General features: G+C 52.8%; 1 protein-coding gene across 4 annotated transcripts in view; it reads left to right on the top strand.

The window, feature by feature from the left end:
• The window catches only part of ACTN1 (actinin alpha 1), a 100,912-nt gene that overhangs the window by 19,311 nt on the left and 60,891 nt on the right, over window positions 1-20,710 (top strand). Inside the window, exon 1 of one of the 4 annotated variants that reach the window (XM_045451389.1) lies at window positions 13,285-13,344. The exons of the other annotated variants lie outside the window; for them this stretch is intronic. Coding sequence (XP_045307345.1) covers window positions 13,300-13,344 — 45 coding nt within the window. The 5' untranslated portion in view covers window positions 13,285-13,299. Of the gene's footprint in view, window positions 1-13,284; window positions 13,345-20,710 lie in introns of those variants that run through there. 4 annotated transcript variants of the gene reach the window in all.

Genomic DNA, 20,710 nt, shown 5'->3' with positions numbered 1-20,710 from the left:
GAGAGAGAGAGAGAGAGAGAGAGAGAGAGGGAGACAGAGGATCCCAAGTGGGCTCCACACTGAGCGCCGAGAGCCCAATGTGGGGCTGGAACTCACGAACCATGAAATCATGACCCGAGCCGAAGTCGGACGCTTAACCAATTGAGCCACCCAGGCGCCCCAGTAATTTAGAATTTAATAAAGTTTCAATTCATGGCAGGGACGGGGGAGGGTTGTTTCTTATTTCGCTCTTTAGCCACGATGTCTGAAATGTGGGAGGCACTTAGGGGATATTAGTTGTGTGAATAAGTTAAAAAAACAAAACAAAACCTAATTATCATGGAGAATTCAAGTGCAGGAGTAGAGGATAGTATAACGAATCCCGATTTCCCCTTTCCCCAGCTTCAGCGCTTAGCCACAAAACCTCCCTGTCCTGTTTAGCCATCTGGGCTAGCATGCAGTGAGATTAGCTGGGGTGAACTGTGTTCTCTCTAATGAAAAGGACAAGCGGAGGTGAAACGATACGCCAGTACCAACGCAACCTCGCCCGTGGGGTCACCACTGGGCCGAGCACGATGCAGACGTTCCAGAAGGTTTGAACGGACTACTTGGCAACTGGCCAAGTGGCATTCCTCCAGCCCCAGGGTGGGGGGAAAAGTTTCTGAAGGATGAGTTCAGCCAGATATTCGAGGTGGGCAGACATAACCCGCACCAAAGGCACGGCTGCCGACGATGGTCTACCCTCTCGATTCACGTTTACTGTGGATCATTTTATTTTTTTAAATGACATTTGAAATATAAGAAAGTGTAGAGAGCACCACGACAAAGACCTATGTGCTCACCACCCAGGTTTAATAAATATGAAGCACTTGCTCTTTCCAGGTCATGGCAAGGTGCTCGAGAGGCCAGTGGGTGACAGATCTATGAACCGCATTTCCGTGTCACAAAGATGTGACATGCAGTATAGTGAAGCGAGCCCAAGGAAGGCCCCATCCCACATTGGAGGAGATAGGGAAGGCTTCCTGGAGGAGGTGATAAAAGTGAGCTAAAAATCAAATCTGGAGTATGTCTGGGTGAGTCAGGCAAGGGGGGTGGTGGCAAAGGGCGGGGGAGGTGGGCCAGGCAGAATGTGACCAAAGGCATGAACAGTGAGTATGAAGCTCTGGGAAGGGCGGGGCATGGGATGAGTGAGAAGGAGTGGGCTGGGAGCAGCTGGAGAGAAAGAGGCCTGGGGGTGGGTGACAGCGACCCGGTGAGTCAGCAGACGAGCTCGGCCGTCTTCGGGGCAGCGGCGGGCTCTAGACTTGTCCTGAGTCCTGCTCAGTGCTCGGCTGTCTGAACTGGACCCTGGACACTGGACACTGCCCGGTAGGGTGGGTGGGAGCCGTGTCAGGAGTAGTGGAAGGAGCCTGGCTGTGTAGACAAGGCTGCAGACCACGTTGGGAGGCCCAAGGGGGCAAAATAGTACTTGTGGGGGTTGTGTGGGAGATAGGAGTCTAGCTCAGAGCTTCTAACTGTCAAACTTTCCAAAGAAGGAATGAACTGTGGGGTCATAAGTTTCCTGGTCTCGAGTGTGTTGGGTGGACTTGTCGAAGCCGGTGGGGGCGGTGGAGGGGGGAGGGCTCTGCCGTGCCTGGCCCCCAGGGCCCTGGCTCGCTCTGTGCTCTCAGGATTCTGGCGCGGAGGGAGGGCTAAGTGACCCTTGGCACAGGGCGCAGGCGCTCCAGGGAAGGCGGCTGTGGAGGAGGCGCTGGCCGGTTGCCATGGGAACCACCTCTGCTGTGGGTTTCTGGTTCGAGGATGCCCTGGAAGGGAATGAGCTCACTCCACCTGCAAGGTGGTGAGTCAGCCTCCGAAGACCTACTTGCTCTCCAGGGCTAGGCTCCCCTGCCCCACGTGGGCTGCTGTCACTGGAAAAGAGATGGGTGCAATAGAGACAGCGGCCAGCCACTCTGGCAGCCCCGGGGATCCTGAGTCCAGTGGAGGGAGGAGGAAGCCTCTAGTCCAGTCGCCCAAACCTTGGTCCTCAGCAGAGGCTGAGCCATCCTGTCTGCCGGCCATGTGGCTCATGTGGCCCGGGTGCCATCTGCAACTGCGCCGGCCTTGGGCTCGCAGTCCCCTGGGCTGGACGCACTGAGGACGGGGTTTCAGGTGTGTCAAGGGTTTCGAAGGAGACGTGCAGGCTGTGTGTGAATGCCCGTGCGAGGGTCCGAGGATGGGGGATGGAGGAGGAAAGCTTCCCGGAGGGAGCGCGTTTGATCTGACACGGGAAGACTGAGGGGTCACTAGTTTGCCCATCGAGTCCTAGGCATGTGGAGGTCAGAGGTCGTGGCTTATGGCTCCTGCCCCTCCCCACAACCATGTGTGCAGGTGTCTAGTTTGTTGTTCTTATGAGGGTGTGTTCGGAACATGCCCGCTGACGGGTAGTGAGGACAAGAATTTCAAACCGCTATGATTTCAGGGCACCGGGCATCTTCTGCAAGACCCTAAGAAGTCCAGCCCACCACCTACTGGGTTCTAGTCTCTAAGGAGCCACCTGTGGGCTTGTAGCCTGTCTCCCAATGTGGCAGCCTTGGGGACGACATGGGAAAGGCCAGGGAACACTGGCTTTTGCTTGCCTACTTGATGCACCTACTTGGGCCTCTGTTGCCATTGGAGAAGAGAAGGCACTTCAGAGGGGGCAAAAAAGATGACATTTTAACCCTCTCACCTACACACCACGATTTATCGTTTCAGAAACCTATTTTTGTTTTTGTCCTCATACGTGCGTTACTTTCATAGTGGTAACCGTAGCGTGTATGCAGTTCAGTTCCGTTTTTTTATTTCTCCACGTGGCTTTTTATTAAAGATTTGTTTTTTCATATATAGCAACACAGCCTTTGCGTTCCTTCCCTGATGAAAGTGAGATCCAGGGATAGAGTTTGTATCATGAATATTTTTTTATTTGTGCTTTTCTGCCTCTTTCCAAAAAGCATTTGAGGAGAGCACATCCCAAGGCTCATGCATGGCTAAGTTTTAAAGTCGGAAGATCTGAGCTTTGTCAGGGTGAGGATGAGGTAACTGTTAAAAGAGGTTAGTTTTTCTTAGTTTGCCCTGACCCTCATTCCAAGCTTCCTGGTAGCCACAGCAAAAGGGGAAATTGGAATTATCATAACATTTATTTCCTAATGAAAGGAAGCATATCAGTTCATGGGAAAGAGACACTTATAGTAATTACTGACCACCAGGGACTTTTCCATTTTAGAGTCGTGTTGTGCTTAATGCTGTCGGTCGTAGTTTCACAGAACACACAGAGACCTTTTTTGCATATTGGTTCTTTCTTTCTTTTTTTTTGTTGAGGTTTTTATTTTTAGGGACACCTGGGTGGCTCAGTCAGTTAAACATCCGACCTCGGCTCAGGTCATGATCTCACGGTTTGTGGGTTTGAGCCAGGTGTCGGGCTCTGTGCTGACAGCTCAGAACATGGAGCTTGCTTTGGATTCTATGTCTCCCCCCCCCGCCGCCGCCCCTCCCCTGCTTGTGCTCTGTCTCTCTCTCTCTCTCTCCGTCAAAAATGAATAAACACTAAAAAATAAAAATTAAAAAAAGATTTTTAGTTTTAAGTATCTTTACACCCAGCATGGGGCTCAAACTTATGACCCCGAGATCAAGAGTCGCATGCTCCGCTGACTGAGCCAGCCAGGCGCCCCTGCATATTGGTTCTTAAATCAACCCTCAGTAGAGCCAAAGGCATGGTGTTAAATCACACTTGTGTGAAGGCATTTCTGTGAGAAGCTGAATAATGAAATCTTGTCCTACTGCTTCAAGAGGTCCAGCTGAGGCGAGGCCTCACCCCTTGCTTGTCACTGGAGACCCTCCCTCCCGGTTGTTTGCCCAGGGCTGGGCTCCTGGGCCCTGCGTCTGTTAGAGGTTTTCCCGAGGCCTGCACAGAGAAGAGAACTGTTTGAGGTACCAGGCATGTGAGGACCAAAGCTGTTATTTTGTTAAGAAAATGAGAGGTCGGGGCTGGGCCTGGCATCTACCTTTTCCGAAGGAAGGTGGTGGAGGCCAAGGCTGTCTTCTGGAAGCACATTTGGATTTGCTCCGAGTCTCAGCAAGGTGCTTCTGGCCTCAGGCTCTTGGCCACAGAGCAGGGATGAGGTCCCCCCGGGAAGGAAATGGCTTACCTGTCGGGGCTGGGCCTGGCGTGTCACCTTTACTGGCTGCCTCTCTCCTCAGTGAGGTGCTACTCCTCTCCTCTTCATTCTCCCGGCATTGGACATCTCCATGGTTTCCAGTTTTTGGCTATCCTAGGTAATGCCTCTATAAGTAGTCCTTTCCTGTGGACGTTTTCTTGCCTTTTAGGTTCATATCTGGGATCTGAGTTAATTGGTCAAGAGAGATGACCATTTTACGTATTCATCAGTTGCCTTTCTAAGACGGACTGACTTAATATGCCACCGGCAATACACAAACCTGTTTCTTTAATTAAGAAGGAACGTAATGTTTATTGTGAAAAATACAGCACAGTACAAGGAAGAAAATAGAGATTGTCTGGAATTCTCCCACGCTGAGAGCATGGAGGTGTCGGTTTAGGGTGCTGCTGTAGTGACCTCCTGCCTCTTGTCAGGCAGGAGTGGGAGCTGTGGCGGTCCCCTGTTAGTCCTACGTGCCCTCCTGCTTGGCAGGGAGGGCACCCGATTTTCCTCTGACCCAGAATATCTTAGCCACTGGCCTGCCTGGCTGTGGGCTTAACATTTCTAACCTGAAGTCCCTGTTAACATTTCAACCTAGTGCTAGATATGTAGAAGGTGGTTCAGAAAACTGTCAGGACTTAAATATTTGGGAGGAAAATGTGAAATATGATCCTCCGCTGGCAACTTAGTAGATTCTTCAGTAGCTACCACCTGCCAGGCGCTACCTCAGGGGCAGGGCACAAGGCTCATGAGCCTCCGTGTCTGGGAAAGTTCCCCCTCCCCTGGACCTGGCTGTTGACCACATTGTCGCAAGTTCCTGTCTGTCTGTGAGGCTTGTCAGAAGAGCCAGGGTTCTTGGTAAAGCTGAAGGGAAGTGGGAGAAGTCCTAGAACAGAACCTAAACCTGCCGGCTCTGCGCCCGGCTCTCACTTCCCCCTTCACTTCTCTGAACCAAACATTCCATGGCCCAGGCGACCTTCTCCCATACTTCCATCTGCAGGAGGAAGCCTCAGGGTGGAAGAGACCGCTTCCTGCTCCGGCTGGGCCCTTGGTGAACTCTCGACTGGGGTTGCTGGCACTCCTCAACCCGGCAGGGTTACTTCTGTCCCCGGGCAGCTCCACCGTCCCCTGAGCAGTGACGTGTCTGATGAAATGCCCCTGATGCTGGGCTGGGAAGAGGAAGCTGGACTGTTCATGAAATGGCTTGATCTGAAGTAGGGAACGAGGCCTCAGTCCCTGGGAACTCTTAAGAGCCAGCTGAAGATTTCTCAGGTGGCTTCAAATGCCAACATGGGTGAATGCATGGGGGCACCTGGTGCTGTGCCCACACTAGTGACACACTTGGATGTTGGTGTCATTTTCAATATGGAAGAGGTGATGCGCAGAAGCTTCCTTTCTCCTGCAGCTGTGGCTCTCCCCTTGTTTCATTTTAACCTAGTGCTAGACGTATGGAGTCAGGTGCGCTTCGGTTGGGGATCATACCTGGAGGTCCACAGGTGTTTCTTGGGGAAAGACGAGATGGAGCTGCAATGGTGGCTTCTTCGAGCCACCCCAGCCCCCGTACCCACGTGTGGGACTCTCAGGCTGTCTTGGAGGTGCACCTAGAGCACGCTTGATGTCCCTAATGCTGAGCGTCCTACGGCCGGCCCCTCCGACACAGTGGCAGACTGTTTTCCAAAGTCCAGGGGCTGTGGATGATCAGAACTTTGGAGCCGTGGGATTCACCGGAGGGATTCTCAGTGTTGGGGGCACCGAAGGGGGAAGCCACTGGAATGTCTCAGCTGCTGTTTGAGTTGGTTAGGTCAAGAGCTCCCTGTCAGGGCCTCATGGTACTCCAGCTTGTGGCCATGTGGACGGGCTGGGATTGATTTGTTCTGTCTGGTTTGTTAGACATTCTACCCTCTCTGTCTCTCCCTACCCAGAAACCACAATGAACTGTAAAGGCTGGTCCAATTAAGACTCATGGTCGTTGGGAGGGCGAGAGGGACTCCTGAGGAGACAACAACATGTACTTAACTTTGCTCTGTGAAGGAGAAGTTCCTTTGCTCTGAGGAGGGGAGGTGGGCAACAGCAAAGGGCGTCCTGCCCACAGTGTATTAATTGAGCACCCGCTTCAGGTGACCACATCTTCCAGTTCTGGTTCCAGTGGGCATGTCCACTCTCTACCACCCAAGTGGAGAATTTCACTCCGGTGCCATATTTACTAAAGGATGGTCCATGGCCCACTGAGGCTTCATGTATGAACTGTAGCCTCCTGAGCCTTGCCCAGACCTGCCGAACCAAATGCTCTGGGCTCAGAGCCCAGGAATCTGCATTTCTAGCAAGCCCCCTACTTAATTTTTAGAGAACATCTAGGAAGGCTTACGTGGAGAGTATCGTTGCTCTAGTCTGAGTGGTAGGAGTATCCCCAAAATGTGAACCAAGTGTCTCTTCTGGACCCTGAACCCATATTATTACTTAGAGGGAAAGTAAATAAGGAAAGGAAAGAAAATCTGTTCTTGCTTCCCTGACCGTAAATTGTTTTTGGCTTTGGAGCAAGAGGGCCAATAAGGCTGCTTTAAAGCAATATTGCAGTGCTAATGGTGGATGCTTTTCTCACCCTAGGCATTCTGAGGGGCCACTTCTATTTTTTTTTTTTTTCAACGTTTATTTATTTTGGGGACAGAGAGAGACACAGCATGAACGGGGGAGGGGCAGAGAGAGAGGGAGACACAGAATCGGAAACAGGCTCCAGGCTCTGAGCCATCAGCCCAGAGCCCGACGCGGGGCTCGAACTCACGGACCGCGAGATCGTGACCTGGCTGAAGTCGGACGCTTAACCGACTGCGCCACCCAGGCGTCCTTTGAGGGGCCACTTCTATCAGACAGGTGGCCCTCCCTGCTCACCCAGCACAAACATCTGTGTCCTTTAGTGACTGTCCAGCTCTGTTTGGTTTCCTGTGGAGAGAGGGCTTTTCAGCGCCCCATATGCTGCCTCGCCCTGTCCCACCTTAGTGACCTCTGACCCTGTAGTCTCAGTTGAGCCAAATTCTGACTGTGCACTGTTGTGTGGGTTCTAGCTTTCATCCAGACAGCGTGACAACAGGGGTTTGGGTTGGCTCTAGACTGTGGACGCCTCCTCATTGCCATGCTCCTGGGTCTTTTTAACCTGGGGGTCTGCCAGCTGCAGTGTGTTTTGTTGGCATAGACTCCAACTGGCCCAGGGAGACAGGCCCAGGCAACAGGGAGCTGAGAAAGCACGTGAGACTCAGTTTGACAGGGCAGTTCCACATCCCTGGGTGTCATTTTGGGGGCTGTAGGTCAAGAACCACCCCCTCTGCCTCTCTGACTATCCGCAGTTTCTCGGGGGGGGGGGGGATGTGGTACTATGGGAGGAGGGGCACAGTGTAGAAGGGAACCACGACTCTCAGAAGTTGAGGGGGTAGATTGAGTTTGGTAGAGCAGGCCTCAAGGGGCCACAGCATGCCTCTGACATCAGAAAGGACTAGGGTTACAAGGGTTGGTATAGAGAAGGTGGGCCTGAGAGCTAAGGTATAAGAAAAAGGACCCTCAGAGCACTTATTCTGGAGTCCCAGAGGTGATGAACTCTTCCAGGCAATACGTGTAACTGAGACACAGTTTTGCAAAGAGAAAAAAATCCAATCAAGGCAAGGTTTTAGATGAACAGGTGGATGGACTCCTTTCTGAAGGCTCTAGGGATTGTTGCAACTTGTGGGTTAGCATCGTGGCTCATTTATGTAGCAAAAGCTGTGAAAATGTTCATATCCTTTGGCCTGGTAATTCCACTCCCCCCCCCCCGCCCCCTCCCCCGCTCCACTGGCCTCCAGGATTTTGTCTGAAGAAAACTGTCCAACTGAGACAGAAACGCCTAAGAATATACTCTGTGCCATCTGGGGGGGAAAAAAAGCTTCCGTGTCTAAGCAACATTAGGGGAGGAGTTTAACAAACCTTCCTGATACATGGTAGTGGTGGGACATTTTTTTTCAGCCTTTAGAATGACATTTATACAGATTATACAGGAATAGGATATCCAATAGACTGTTGAATGTTAGAGTAACACTATATGCTATATGCATTATAATCAGTTGCAACCATAAAAACCAGTGTAAACAGGTAATACGCAGAAACGAAAAAGACTATGTTGAGGTTGTAGGATGAACTACTTTTTAAGAAAAAATAATATTCGGGGCGCCTGGGTGGCGCAGTCGGTTAAGCGTCCGACTTCAGCCAGGTCACAATCTCGCGGTCCGTGAGTTTGAGCCCCGCGTCGGGCTCTGGGCTGATGGCTCAGAGCCTGGAGCCTGTTTCCGATTCTGTGTCTCCCTCTCTCTCTGTCCCTCCCCCGTTCATGCTCTGTCTCTCTCTGTCCCAAAAATAAATAAACGTTGAAAAAAAAAAAATTAAAAAAAAAAAAAAAAGAAAAAATAGTATTCAATTTAATAGCAAGTCAGGAATTTCTATCTGAAGGACCATCTCTCTCCAAATATATATATATAATTTATTTATTTATTTATTTATTGCTGTAACCTGTCCTTTGCTTGAGTAATGGCAGCTGCATGAGATTTAACCGTCTGTTCTGAGCACGCTCAGTGTGTGTTATGTGCTGCTAGGCGCTGTGGAGTGCATAGAAGGTGTAAGATGTGGTCCCCTGAGCTTAAGGGCAGGGGATGGATGTGTCCCCTTGCTGTGGAGACAGGATGTGCCTCTGTAGGGCCAACTGATTAGTGCTGGGTGCTGAGGCCTGGCCCTAGCATAGGGGGCATGGGCAGGTGGGGGGCGGTTAGGTGGATGGTGGATGGGATGGTCTGGGACTTTGGCTGGGGTTGGAAGGATCTGTAGGACCCAGGTGAGCTTTTAGGACAGGGGAGAGACCAGCCTGGCAGCCCAGCAGAGTCCAGGTCTCTTGAGGTGGGCTCTGTCTGGACCGGCACAGCCTTGCATGAGATCAGAGATAAATCAAATACCTGTTATTCATCCCATTTCTAGAGACTGCAAACTCGAGCCCTGGAAATGGACTCTTCCAGGAATCTCCAGAGTCCCCTAGGGACAGGAGTGATGCTCCCTGTGAGCTGACTGCCCCTGCATGTGCAAACCCTCTCTGTGCCGTCCCCAGGGGCAAGTCCCCAGGCGCGGGAACCACTCCTGGAAGGTACCTTTGGTACCTTCTGGGCCAGTGATAGAGGATCAGCATTTCTTCTCCAGCGACCTTTCCTTTTAAATCTGTCCCTGGCCTGCATGGGTGCCAGGCACTCCTGGGGGGCCGCCCCATCCACACTTGCCATTTGGGTACTTTGACATTTTGTTTAAGCGGGGACGTGATTGAGAATGTGTGAGGGTGAGAACCGGAGGTGCTGGCTCTTTAAGGCTCGGCCTTCAAGTGAATTTTGGCAGAGGAGACACTGAATGTTTAATTTTAGGGCCAGGAGGGGGTGGGGGAAAGTCCCTACCACATCTGGTTTGTGTTAAGCCCTTCCCTTCAGAAAAGGGCTGTGTTTATGGTTCAAATCCGGCAGAGATGGGGCAGGAGGGGCGCCACTTTCCCTACTAGGCAGTGCGGCACCGAGAATGCACGAAGCTTCCTTCTGGTCTTCTGACCCCGTCCCGAGCTAAACAGTTCCAACTCTGAGAAAGCCGAGACACCCATTTGATCCTAAAGTTACAGCAGACGTTTGCCTTCAGACAGCCTCTGGCAGCTGGGCTTTGCAGGGCTGAGCCTCTGTCCCTGGTGCCGCATGACTCTCCGGAGCTGGCCGACCATCAGCTCTGCTTGTCTGGAGTCCACGGGGCCCAGATGGTCGGGGTCAGTGGTGCTGCTGGGATCCCGGGATCCCAGAGACGCCCAGGCTGTCTGAGCTGGAAGGTCATGCAGAGACCAGTCCCAGGCCTCTCTTGACAGATCAGGAAACTGAGTCCCAGAGGGCTGAAGAAGCTAGTCCAAGGTCACGCAGCAAATTGGCGGCCGGTGCGGGATTCAAACCACGCTTTCCCTGGCTCTCAGTTTGGTTTGGTGCACTTCTCAGGGCCCCGTATGGCTTCCCCTTCTGCCTACTGTTCGGATGACTGTTCCAGGCTCTGCTTCCTCAGAGGGCTGGCCTTGGGGACAGGGGGTGGGGTGGACACAGTCATGAGGCTGTGAGTGCCTCGAAGGCTGGGCTGCTCGCCACTGTTTCCCAGTGCTGGCTCGGCCCCTGGCCCAGGGTGAGAGCTTAGAAAATATGAAATGAATGGCTGGGCGGTGTGGTCTGAGGGTGGGGGTGCTGGTGCTCCAGTTAGAAGCGCTGCGTCGAGGGAGACCAGGCATGGGTCCCTGGAGGAGGCTCTCCTTGCTCCAAGGCCATGTCTTGTCTTCCTTAGCCCTTTCCTGGTTCGGGGACATCACCAAGCTCAGATGGAAGCCTTCAGTTTCAGAGCTGAAAGGCAGGAGCCACTGAAAACAAGCATTCCATCCATTTCAAGTTACAGATGAGGAAACTGAGGCAAGGCCACATGGCCAGTCAGTGGGAACATCAGGACTGGAGCCTGAGTCTGGCATCCCTCCTGGTGTCTTCATGGCAGGATTGAGGGTAGAAATTGGAAAGGCCCCTCTTGTCCTTTGTGCCTCCCCCATCCTGTGCCTTCCTCCATCAGGTGGACGTTTTCTCCATCTCCCTCTTCGCTGCAGCTTCCTGTCTCCCTGCGGTGGAGGATGGGAGGTGATTTCACCAGAGTCCCGTGGAGGAGAAGGCCGGGCATGTAGGGACTGGGCTCAGTCATTCCCTTGTGCCTTCCTCGAAGGGGAAATAGGGCAGGGTGGCTCATTTCCTTCCAAAGCCAGAGTCACCTTGGAGTCAGAGCCTAGGGAGGGGCACACCAGTTACCCATCGTCTCTGGCCCTGGGGGCATTTCCCTACTCCTGTTTTCGTGAAGTGGGGAGGGCTGGGGAGCCCCCGTGCATCATTGCTGGCCCCCACCCCAAGTCCGCCTTCACTGCATTCAAGGGGGGTGATGCTCATCCCTGTCCCGCCCGGCAGGCTGTCGCTGGTGGCAGAGAGGAGTCAGGTGACGGCATTGCCTGCAACATTGTGTAGAGTGGGCAGTTCTCAGACACCGAAATGGGTCACGATTCGAAACGGTTTTGTTGAGAAGTCTCCAGGGTCTCTTTTGGTTTTATTAGGAAAGTGTAACATGTTCACGGTAAAAACAACCCAAAAAATGCTTCCCCACAGGTAATAGGGTTATTTTCCGATGCCCACATGCAAGTTTATGTTTAACCTGCATCTCTCTCTCTCTCTCTCTGTCTCTCTCTCTCTGTCTCTCTCTATATATATACATAGAGAGAGAGAGACAGAGAGAGAGGTAGTTTGTGGTAACATATATACAACGTGAAATTTATCATTTTTGCCATTTTTAAGTGTGCAGGTCAGTGACATTAAGCGCATTCCCACTGTTGTGCAGCCATCACCACCGTCCGTCTCCAGAACTCTTGGCATCTGGCCAAACTGAAACTCTGTACTCATTAAACACTCACTCCCCATCCCTTCCTCCCCCAGCCCCGACAACCAGCATCTACTGTCTTTGAGAATTTGATGGCTTTAGGTACTTCATCAAAGGGGAGTCAGACAGTATTTGTCCTTTTGTGTCTGGCTCATTCTCTTAGCATAATGTCCTCAAGGTTCATCCATGTGATAGCATGTGTCAGAATTCCTTTCCTTTTTATGGCCGACTAATATTCCATTGTGTGTATAAACCACATTTTGTTTATCCCCTCTTATTTATTTATTTATTTATTTAGAGGGTGTGAGTGGGGGAGGGGCAGGAAGCGAGGAAGACAGGGAATCCCAAGCAGGCTCCGTATGGTCAGTGCACAGAGCCAGATGTGGGGCTCAAACTCATGACACCCTAAGATCATATAACCTGAGCCAAAAATCAAGTCGGACGCTTAACTGGCTGAGCCATCCAGGCGCCCAGCTGTTCGCTTATTTTTGAGAGAGAGCGAGTGAGCAAGGGAGGGGCAGAGAGAAGGGGGACAGAAGATCTGAAGTGGGCTCTGCCCGACGGCAGCGAACCTGCCAGACCCTCGGGGAGCCCAAGCCCCTCACTTCTGTGCCAGGCATTCTGGCTCAGAACTCTCCCCCAGTTAAGTTGCTGTGTGACTGTGCCCTAGGTGGGTCCCCCTACCTTCCTAGTTTGCAGACTCCAGGATCCCTGTCTCCCTCCTATTTGGGGACAGGAAATAGCAGCCTCCACGTCCAGGCAGTGGAGCGCCCCTTTCTCCTGCAGGATAGAGTGGTGGGGACCAGCCACGCATGGGTCACTTCCAGGCTCGGAGGAGGGGAGGGGGGCAGTCCTGCCTGCAGCTGTCTCCTTTCTAACCCCTCCTCCCCTGCCCCCCTTCCCCTCAGGAGAGTCCATCTTGTGGGGGCCACAGGGTGTTGAGCAGAGTCAGCTTCGGTGTTGGCACTTCTGGGGCGAAGAGAAGCCCTCTGCCATCTTAGTCTTGTGACCTTGAGCAGGTCCTTACTCTGAGCCTTGGCTTCTTTTTCAATCTATCCTGTAGGGTCATTGCCAGGACTAAATGGGATGAGGGATGTAAACCACCCAGGTTAGTGTCCTGTGCCTGGTGGGCTCCCCGAGTGTGGGCAGGGTGGTGATTTTATGTGTGCACAAAGCTAAGGAGGGCTTTCTGCAAACTCCTCTTGTCCTTCTCCACACGGGAGGGGGGGGGGGGAGGAGGTGATAGAGACTTCCTCCATGTTTCTCTAGCCCAGAGTTGCCCAAACTTGCTTGATTATAGGATTCGCTTGGAGCACTTGTTACTTGTTAAAATTCTGATTCATGGGTCCCACCCAGAACTCCTGAACCAGAGTGCCTGTTGTTGGGGTGGAATCTGCATTTTCAGCATGTTTTATAATTAGGTCAATTTGGGAAACTCACATTTGCTGCTCTCAGAGTCCTCTCCCAGTGGTGGTATCATCTGATTTAACAAGAGCCCATTAGGGCAGCTGGGAGGCAGGTATGGCCCCACATAAAGTGGGAGACTTTGAAGTGAGAGCGTGAGGCTTAAGGGGCAGACCCGCGGCCCTGCGCTCCCTTGTGGTGGAACAGAATTAGAACTCAGATCTTCCAGTGCCTGTGTCCATTGTGTCTGCAAACATTCTACTAAGGCATGGAAAAGGTGGGGGATGGAGAGAGGTGGGGTGACAGGAAGGAGGTGAGTAACACGCCCCAGTGGTGGCAGAGGGGGAACAGGGGCATCCTTCTGCCCCTCGAGGGAGGCCTGCAGAGACCAGCCATGGTGCACAGGTGGTGGGGTGGGGGGGCACCCACCAGGACGCTTCCCCAGATGTGCCTTCTGAAAGCCAGGGCCCACGTGAGCAGGGTGAGCCGTGGGCTTTGTCCCAGGGCCACTGGGATCCACAGATAGAAGGAGGGTGGGGAGGCGGCACGGGCCAGGTGGACTGGACTCAAACACCTTCTCAGGGACATTGGGGGAATCCTGGAACTCCTGAGGGTAGGTAGTGACCACTTCTCCTGCCCTTCCCCCATTACGGTTCTGTCCAGCAAGACTTCTAGAAGCACAGGCAGAGCTGGCCCCCCGGCTCAGATGGTGGAAGCAAAGTGTGCAGGAAGTGAGGAGTGGTACTGCCGGGGTCAGCCAGCCACTCGAGGTACAAGGGCTACACTGCCTCTCCTGCTTCCTTATTCCCCAGGCTGGCTTGGTCCGTTAAAGGAAGACCAGTTTAGGTCCTTGGCGTTCCCCCCAGTTTCCAGTTTCCCCTTTAGAGGCTCTTAATGATTTCAGCCTGATTTTCTCTGGGTTTTGATGGAGAGGCTTCCAGGGGAGAGGGAGGCCCTGGACTTGTTCCCTTCAGGCTGTTCTAAGGCCAAGGTTGTCCGTCCTGACCACACAGTAAGATCACCTCTAGCTGGGAGCTTCAGGCACTGCCTGTGCTGGGCCCACTCCAGGAGGGTGATCTGCCTGGGTTGGGGTGAGGTGGGCTGGGGGTGGGGGGCAGTGAGAGGGGAGGAGCCTCACTCTGGGCTTGTGCACGTGGCCTGCTGCTGGGCCTGGGCTGGCAGGGGAGTCGAGGGAGCGGAGGTCCAGGCTGACTGAGCTTGTGGTTAGAAGCAGGGGCTCTGCAGCCTGAATTCTGGCTCCTCTGTGTACTGTTCGATGTGACCTTGAGTGACTTTGTGAGCTTTCTCATTTGTAAAATGGGATTAATGATGCTACCTACCTCATAGGGAGGTTGGGAGGATTGAATTGTGCTGCTACTGACAGAGCCCTCGACAGTGGGCCCTCAACAGTGCTCTCTCAGATCCTTCCATTCTGACCTTCAACTTAGACTGTCCGGCTGAGGGCTGTGGACCCTCTTTTGTAGCTGTGGTGAGCGGCTTGTGGTGTCTGGGTGGGCAGGGGAGTGTGGTGGAGAGCTGGGCTTTAGTGGATGACATCTTCGCCCATCCATCCATCCTTCCATCCATCCATGCATCTTTTGGCTCAGGTGCAAAATCTGGCGTTGAGGTCCCTAACCCCCAAGTGTACTTGTCAGCCTGCTTCTCTGTCTTCACCCTCCCCACGCCCCACCCCAAGTCACCTTTATCTCTTGCCTGGACATTCGTATGGTCTCCTGATTGGTGTCTGCTGACATTCTTGTCCGCCTCTGATCTGTTGTTCACGCCAAAACTAGGAGTCTCTTTCCAAGGTGCGGGCGTAATATTTGTAAACCAACACCTGATTCCTGGACCCGCCTCATTCTCACCCCCGACCCTTGGCTGAAATCAAACAGGGCTCTCCAGTGGCTTCCATTGTTCTCAGGAGAAACCGTCCTAACATCATGCACGAGTGTCAGGCCCCTGCGGCCTGCTGACCTCCAGCCTCTGGCCTCCCTCTCCCCTCCTCCTGCACCAGCCCCATGGCCATCTTCTAGTGGTTTGAGCCGGTGTCGTCCCTGAGGACTTTGCCCTTTGATTTCCTCTGCTTGGGCGGCATCACCCTCCCGACCATGCCCGACCCCACACATGTGCGTAGGGCCACCATATGTCTTGGTTTGCACCTGTTACCCTGATGTAATTATTAATAGCCCCTCCTTTTGTTTTTAAGTGCCCTGGTTTGGATGATAAATTATATGATCTCTCTTCATATTTACAGTCTTTTCATCTAATTAAAATTCCTCGGCTTTAAAAATTCACTGACTTCCTCAGGGCAGCAGTTGGGTGTGGGTACACACACCTGCTCACACACACATACGCACGACCGGGTTAGGGCCCTGTTTTAGCCTTACACCTTCTGAAACTTTTCCCGTATGCCTTTAAACTCAGTTTGCAAATATACAGTCATTGATACGAGGTTTTTTTTTTTTTTTTTTTTTTTTTTTTTTTTTTTTTTTAATGTTTATTTTTGAGAGAGAGAGAGAGAGAGTGCATGAGCTGGGGAGGGGCAGAGAAAGAGGGAGTTAGAATCTGAAGCAGGTTCCAGGCTCTGAGCTGTCAGCACAGAGCCCAACCCGGGGCTTGAACTTGTGAACTGTGAGATCATGACCTGAGCCAAAGTCAGATGCTTAACCAACTGAGCCACTCAGGTGCTCCCATTGATACAACTTTTTGATTAACATTTGGCATCCCCGGCAGACTAAAGGCTCCTTGAATTAGGAGCTCATCGTGTGACCCCCATGCGAATCTGGCTCCCGGCTCACAGGCCGGGGGATCCTAGAGCCTGCGCGAGTCAGGAGCACCCACAGTGGACCGCTGTAGGGGAGGCTGCTGACATCAGGCCAGTCCAAGCCCCAACAAGCCAGTTGCCCACACTCTGGCATACACACCCCCGCCTTGGCTGTCCTTTTAATTATATTCCTGGTCTATCTCAATGGGCTTTGTGTTCAGAAAGCCAAAAGAGACAGGAGTTCAAACCTCTTTCCACCTCCCTAAAACTGAGACTTAGAAGAAAAACTTGCCCAGCCCATTCTGCATCCCTTGGGAGCCACCAGGTCCAGGACCTTCTCTCGTGGCTGGATGAGCACTGGGGGGGGGGGGGGGGGGGGGGGGGGCGGTGGTGATTCTTAGCCTGGTGTCCGGGGCTGCCCTTTGGCTACCTCCCTGATCCAGGCCCAGGGACTGCCTGAGGACAGTCGCACAGGTCCCTGCGTGGCTCTGAGCAGACCCGGGACTGGTGCAGGATGGTGGGCAAAGCTGGGTGGTGGGGGCAGGTGGTGCTGTCAGATCCCTCATTAGTTGCCACTCTGAACGTAGAAGGCTTGCCTGGAAGCCTCAGCACCAGCATAGTGGACAGGGCTCAGGCTTGGGTGTCCTATAGACCCCGGTTCAAATGTCAGTTCTGCCTCTGCCTAGCTGTGTGACAGGGAAGGTTGTGTAACCCCTCTGACTGTCAGTCTCCTCCTCTAGCATAGGATTGTTGAGCAGATTTGCTGAGGTGGTAAATGCCTCTCTGAGTGATAATAATAGCCAACATCTTTGATCTCCTTCCCTCTCTCCTCCCCTCTGGACCAGAGGTCCACTTTGCTTCAGTGCCCCCATCGTGAGGGCTGGACACTGTTTTTCTCTGGACCGAGGTTTGGGGGCGGCTGTGGTGCCCACTGGCTGTCCCTGCTCCCTGCAGCTTTTTTCTCCCACTGCACAGTTTCTGAGGGTAAGTCCTGTGCTGGGGGATAGAGGGGTGTGGATCTCACAGCTTCAAGGAAGGCTCTGAATACATTCACTCAGAAGCCCCCCGTGTCCTGCCCTGTCCCAGCAGAGTTGGAGGGTCCTGGTCGGATCTACCTGCAGTGGCCCTTTCTCACCCTTCTGGAAATGTGGACTTCTCTGCAGACACATTCCTGTTCCCCAGCCTCCTGCTTCCTGCTTCCTGCTGCTGAACCCCTGGCTGCCCTGTCCCTCGAGCCAGGCTGGCCACGCTGACTTGTTGGCTGGCTACCTGGCCAACAGGCCTGCTGTGCTGGCTGCCGGTTCCCACACTTCTGACGGGTCTAGCGGACAGGCTGCGGGGACAGTGACGGCAGTAGGCCACATCGGTCTGGGCCTGGGTGGGGTTTTCCTTGGCTCACGTGTTGTCTTTGGCCCCTTAATAAAGGGGTTTTGGGATTTCTGTGTTGCTTTATGATGTGCTGATCTGTGTTTGGGTTTGGGGAGAAGAAACTATTTTCTTGGACTTCAAGTAAAGAGAACGGACTTAATTAGGCCCTCGGCTCGTGGCCCACTGTCATTGCAGGTCTGTGCAAGGTCACATGAGTCACATTTTTACCCCACGGTTCTTCCTACAATGAACACGGAAATCGTCCCCGACCCCTCCCCTGCCAGCACAGCTAATGGAATGATGAACATTCTCCTACATACCCAGCGTTCCCCACGGGAGGATTTCTTGGAGGGGGACGGATTTCCTGGCAGGAATTGTGGGTAGTGGGGTAGGTGCACATCCTATTTCACAATATGGTGCTGGACTGAGCTCTAGAATGGCTGCAGTGTGCCCTCCAGCAGGGCGTGAGGGCTGCTGGGTCCCTCCACCCCAGTGACATCCTAACCGCTTACCAGTCTGTTCAGTGTAGAGAGATAAATTATTGTTTTATATGCAACTCAGGAGGAACTCAAAGTGCCACGCCTCTTGTTCCCTTCCTCCATTCAGTGCTTCAGGAACCAGAAACTTCCTCTTAGGCAGAGGGTAATTGCTGTCATGGATGAGAATTATGGAGGTCTTCTGTCACAGGGAGTGGCAGGGTATAGACACGGTCTGTTGATGCCTCTTAGGAAGTCTGTGCTCCACCCCGCCTGCCAGGCCACCAGTCACTGGGGTGATTCCTTGTGGCTTGCCACACTTCCATACTTGTGGGGCTCTGAGCTTGTGTCCCCAACCCTGCTTTCTTCTCGGGGTGTCTCTGCCTTCCTGAGGGCTCTGGATTCCCTCGGAGCTTTGAGCTTTCCCTTGGGAGGCCATGTTTCTACCTGTGTTTGGTGTGAGGTCCTGTGGCTGCTGGGTGGCAGGTCCTGAGAGGGAGGTGGGTAACACTGTGGCATTGGCTTAAGTTTGGGGTCCTATTGGTCATGTGCCCTTGACTGGGTCAAGGAGTCTGGGGCCGGGAGGAGCTGGGGCACAGTGCCTGCTAGATCCTGCTGGCCCAGACTCAGGAACACTCCAGGCACTGAGGTGACCTTTTGGCCAGCTGACCATTTCGAATACAGTTTGCTTCCTTCCTCTTGCAGGACCATTTCTGCTGAGCGTGCTTTCACAGATCGAGGCTCTGAGATATGAAGTCGAGGGGTCACCCCTCAGCTACGCAGAGGAGTCCAGTTAGGGTCCACTCAGTCAGACCACAGATCCCCATATTTTCTGAATGCCAGGCTGGGCCAAATCCTTTGTCATCCGGGAAGTTTTCTGTGGAACCGAGTGGCCCATAGCTGTCAACATCTGAGCCAGAAAAACCAAATGACCTCACTTTTGGGTGGCTTTTCCTTCTTTGGGAAAGGAATGCGTGGGCTACTTCTGTGAGCTATGGCCTGCCGAGGCCTGTGCGTTATCAGACCTGCAAGGGCTCCAGACGTTGGACTCCAGACATGGGGGAGGTGTTACAGGCGGGACCAAGCCCAGGGGCAGCGGTGGGGGCAGGTTAGGTTGTTCTCACGGTGGCCTCCAGAGCATGGTGTCGCCCTGCTGTGGACTGGTGTGAAGTATGGCCCGAAGGAGGAGATGCCCCGGGCTGTGACCTGCCCTTCAGAGTAGTTCCTCCTTGGGGAGGCTTGGTCAAGGCCAGTGGTTCCTCAGGCTCACAGTTCAGGCCTGGCTCAAGTGCTCCATGTGGCCAAAGATGAGAGCATCCCCTCTCACCTTGGAATCTTCATCCTCGCTTGCTTTTGGGCCACTGTCAGTAGCTGGGTAGTCCCATCAGTGACCTCAGTGCCTGGAGAGGGGGATGGTCCAGGGCCTGCCTTTTTGGCTGGTTTCTTGCCAGTGGAACTAGTGGGTAAAGAACAACAACATCTTGGTAAAAGGCTTAGTGGGGTCTGGATATTTTATTTTATTTTTTATTTTTTTATTTTATTTTATTTGTAATAACTTTTTTGAGATATAATTTACATACGGTTCACCCATTTGGAGGGTATGGTTGAATGGTTGTTAGCATATTCATAGCTGTGCAACCAGCACCACTGTTCGTTTGAGAACATTTTCATCACCTCAAAAAGAGACCCCGTGCCCCTTAGCGGCACCCCCTTTCTCCCCTGCTTCCAGCCCTAAGCAACCAGTACTCTGCTTTCTGTGGATTTCAACATTTAGTGAGCACTTCATCTGTGTCCAGCACTGGGCTAAGACCATTGCAGTAGCTCACACAACACTCCCTCACAACAACCAAGTAGAAGAGACACTCAGATGTGTCTTTGTCTTACTGATGTGGAAACTGAGACTCAGTGGATCCGGCTTACAAAGGCCATAGTTGACAGAGCCTGCTGATGGCTAGATGGTCGTCGTTTGGTCTCTGGAAGAAGCCAGGCCAGGCTGTGGAGGTGGTAGATTGGCAGGGGCAGCCGACTCTTACTGGCTACGAGCTAAGTGGACGGTCCTTGCTGCTTCACTGAGATCATGTGCCACCTGACTTTTTTTTTTTTTTGAAATGTTTATTCATTTTTGAGAGAGACCGAACACAGGTGGGGGAGGGGCAGAGAGAGACGGAGACACAGAATTTGAAGCAGGCTTCAGGCTCTGGGCTGTCAGCACAGAGCCCAATGCGGGGCTCAAACCCACGAACCGCCAGATCATGACCTGAGCCGAAGTTGGACACTTAACCTACCGAGCCACCCAGGTGCCCCACCACCTGACTTTTAAAACCGCTCCAGATTATCTCAGGAGCCTGCAGGTTCCATCCACACTGGCGGAAAGGTGCTGAGCTATCCAGGCCACGATCTACTTTCTGGGGTCCTTGTCAGGAAGGGGGTGCCTGGGCTCTCTAACCGGGGCGTGTTCGTTAGGCCAAACCACTTTGCAGGATGAGCCATGTGGCCCCCTTACTCCGTGGTGACGCTTTTGTCTCCGGACATGGGCTGCAGGTGGACATAAACCAGGAAACAGACAGGTTCCTGCTCCCCTCTCTAGTCTCCCCACTCCGGCTGGGAGGCTGGTCTCAAGGTTTCCCCATCAGTGGTGAAATAAATAACAGGACCTCTTTCCTTCGGCCTGTGGAGCTCCGTGAATGATTAACCTTGATTCAACAGAAAGGGATGGGAAGTGAGAGCCGTGTGACCGCGGACATTTCTGGGCTCTGGCTCTGTTCTGTTTTGCTTCCATTGCCCTCATTTTGACAACAATCTGCAAAGTAGGGATATTATGTGTCCCCATTTGTCAGGTGAAGCGACTGAGGCCTCGACAGGTTAATTAAAGTCACGTTGATAGGTTAATTAAAGTCACGTTGCCAGCGAGTGACAGAGGCCAGCTGGATGAAGATTTTTTTTTAATTGTATTTAAATCCAAGTTAGTTAACATATAGGGTAATAATGGTTTCAGGAGTAGAATTTAGTGATTCATCACTTGCATTTAACACCCAGTGCCCATCCTAACAAGTGCCCTCATTAATGCCCAT

The sequence above is a fragment of the Leopardus geoffroyi genome, chromosome B3 (genome assembly GCF_018350155.1).
Source record: "Leopardus geoffroyi isolate Oge1 chromosome B3, O.geoffroyi_Oge1_pat1.0, whole genome shotgun sequence".
NCBI lineage: Eukaryota > Metazoa > Chordata > Mammalia > Carnivora > Felidae > Leopardus > Leopardus geoffroyi.
This window is presented reverse-complemented; position numbering and strand designations above follow the sequence as displayed.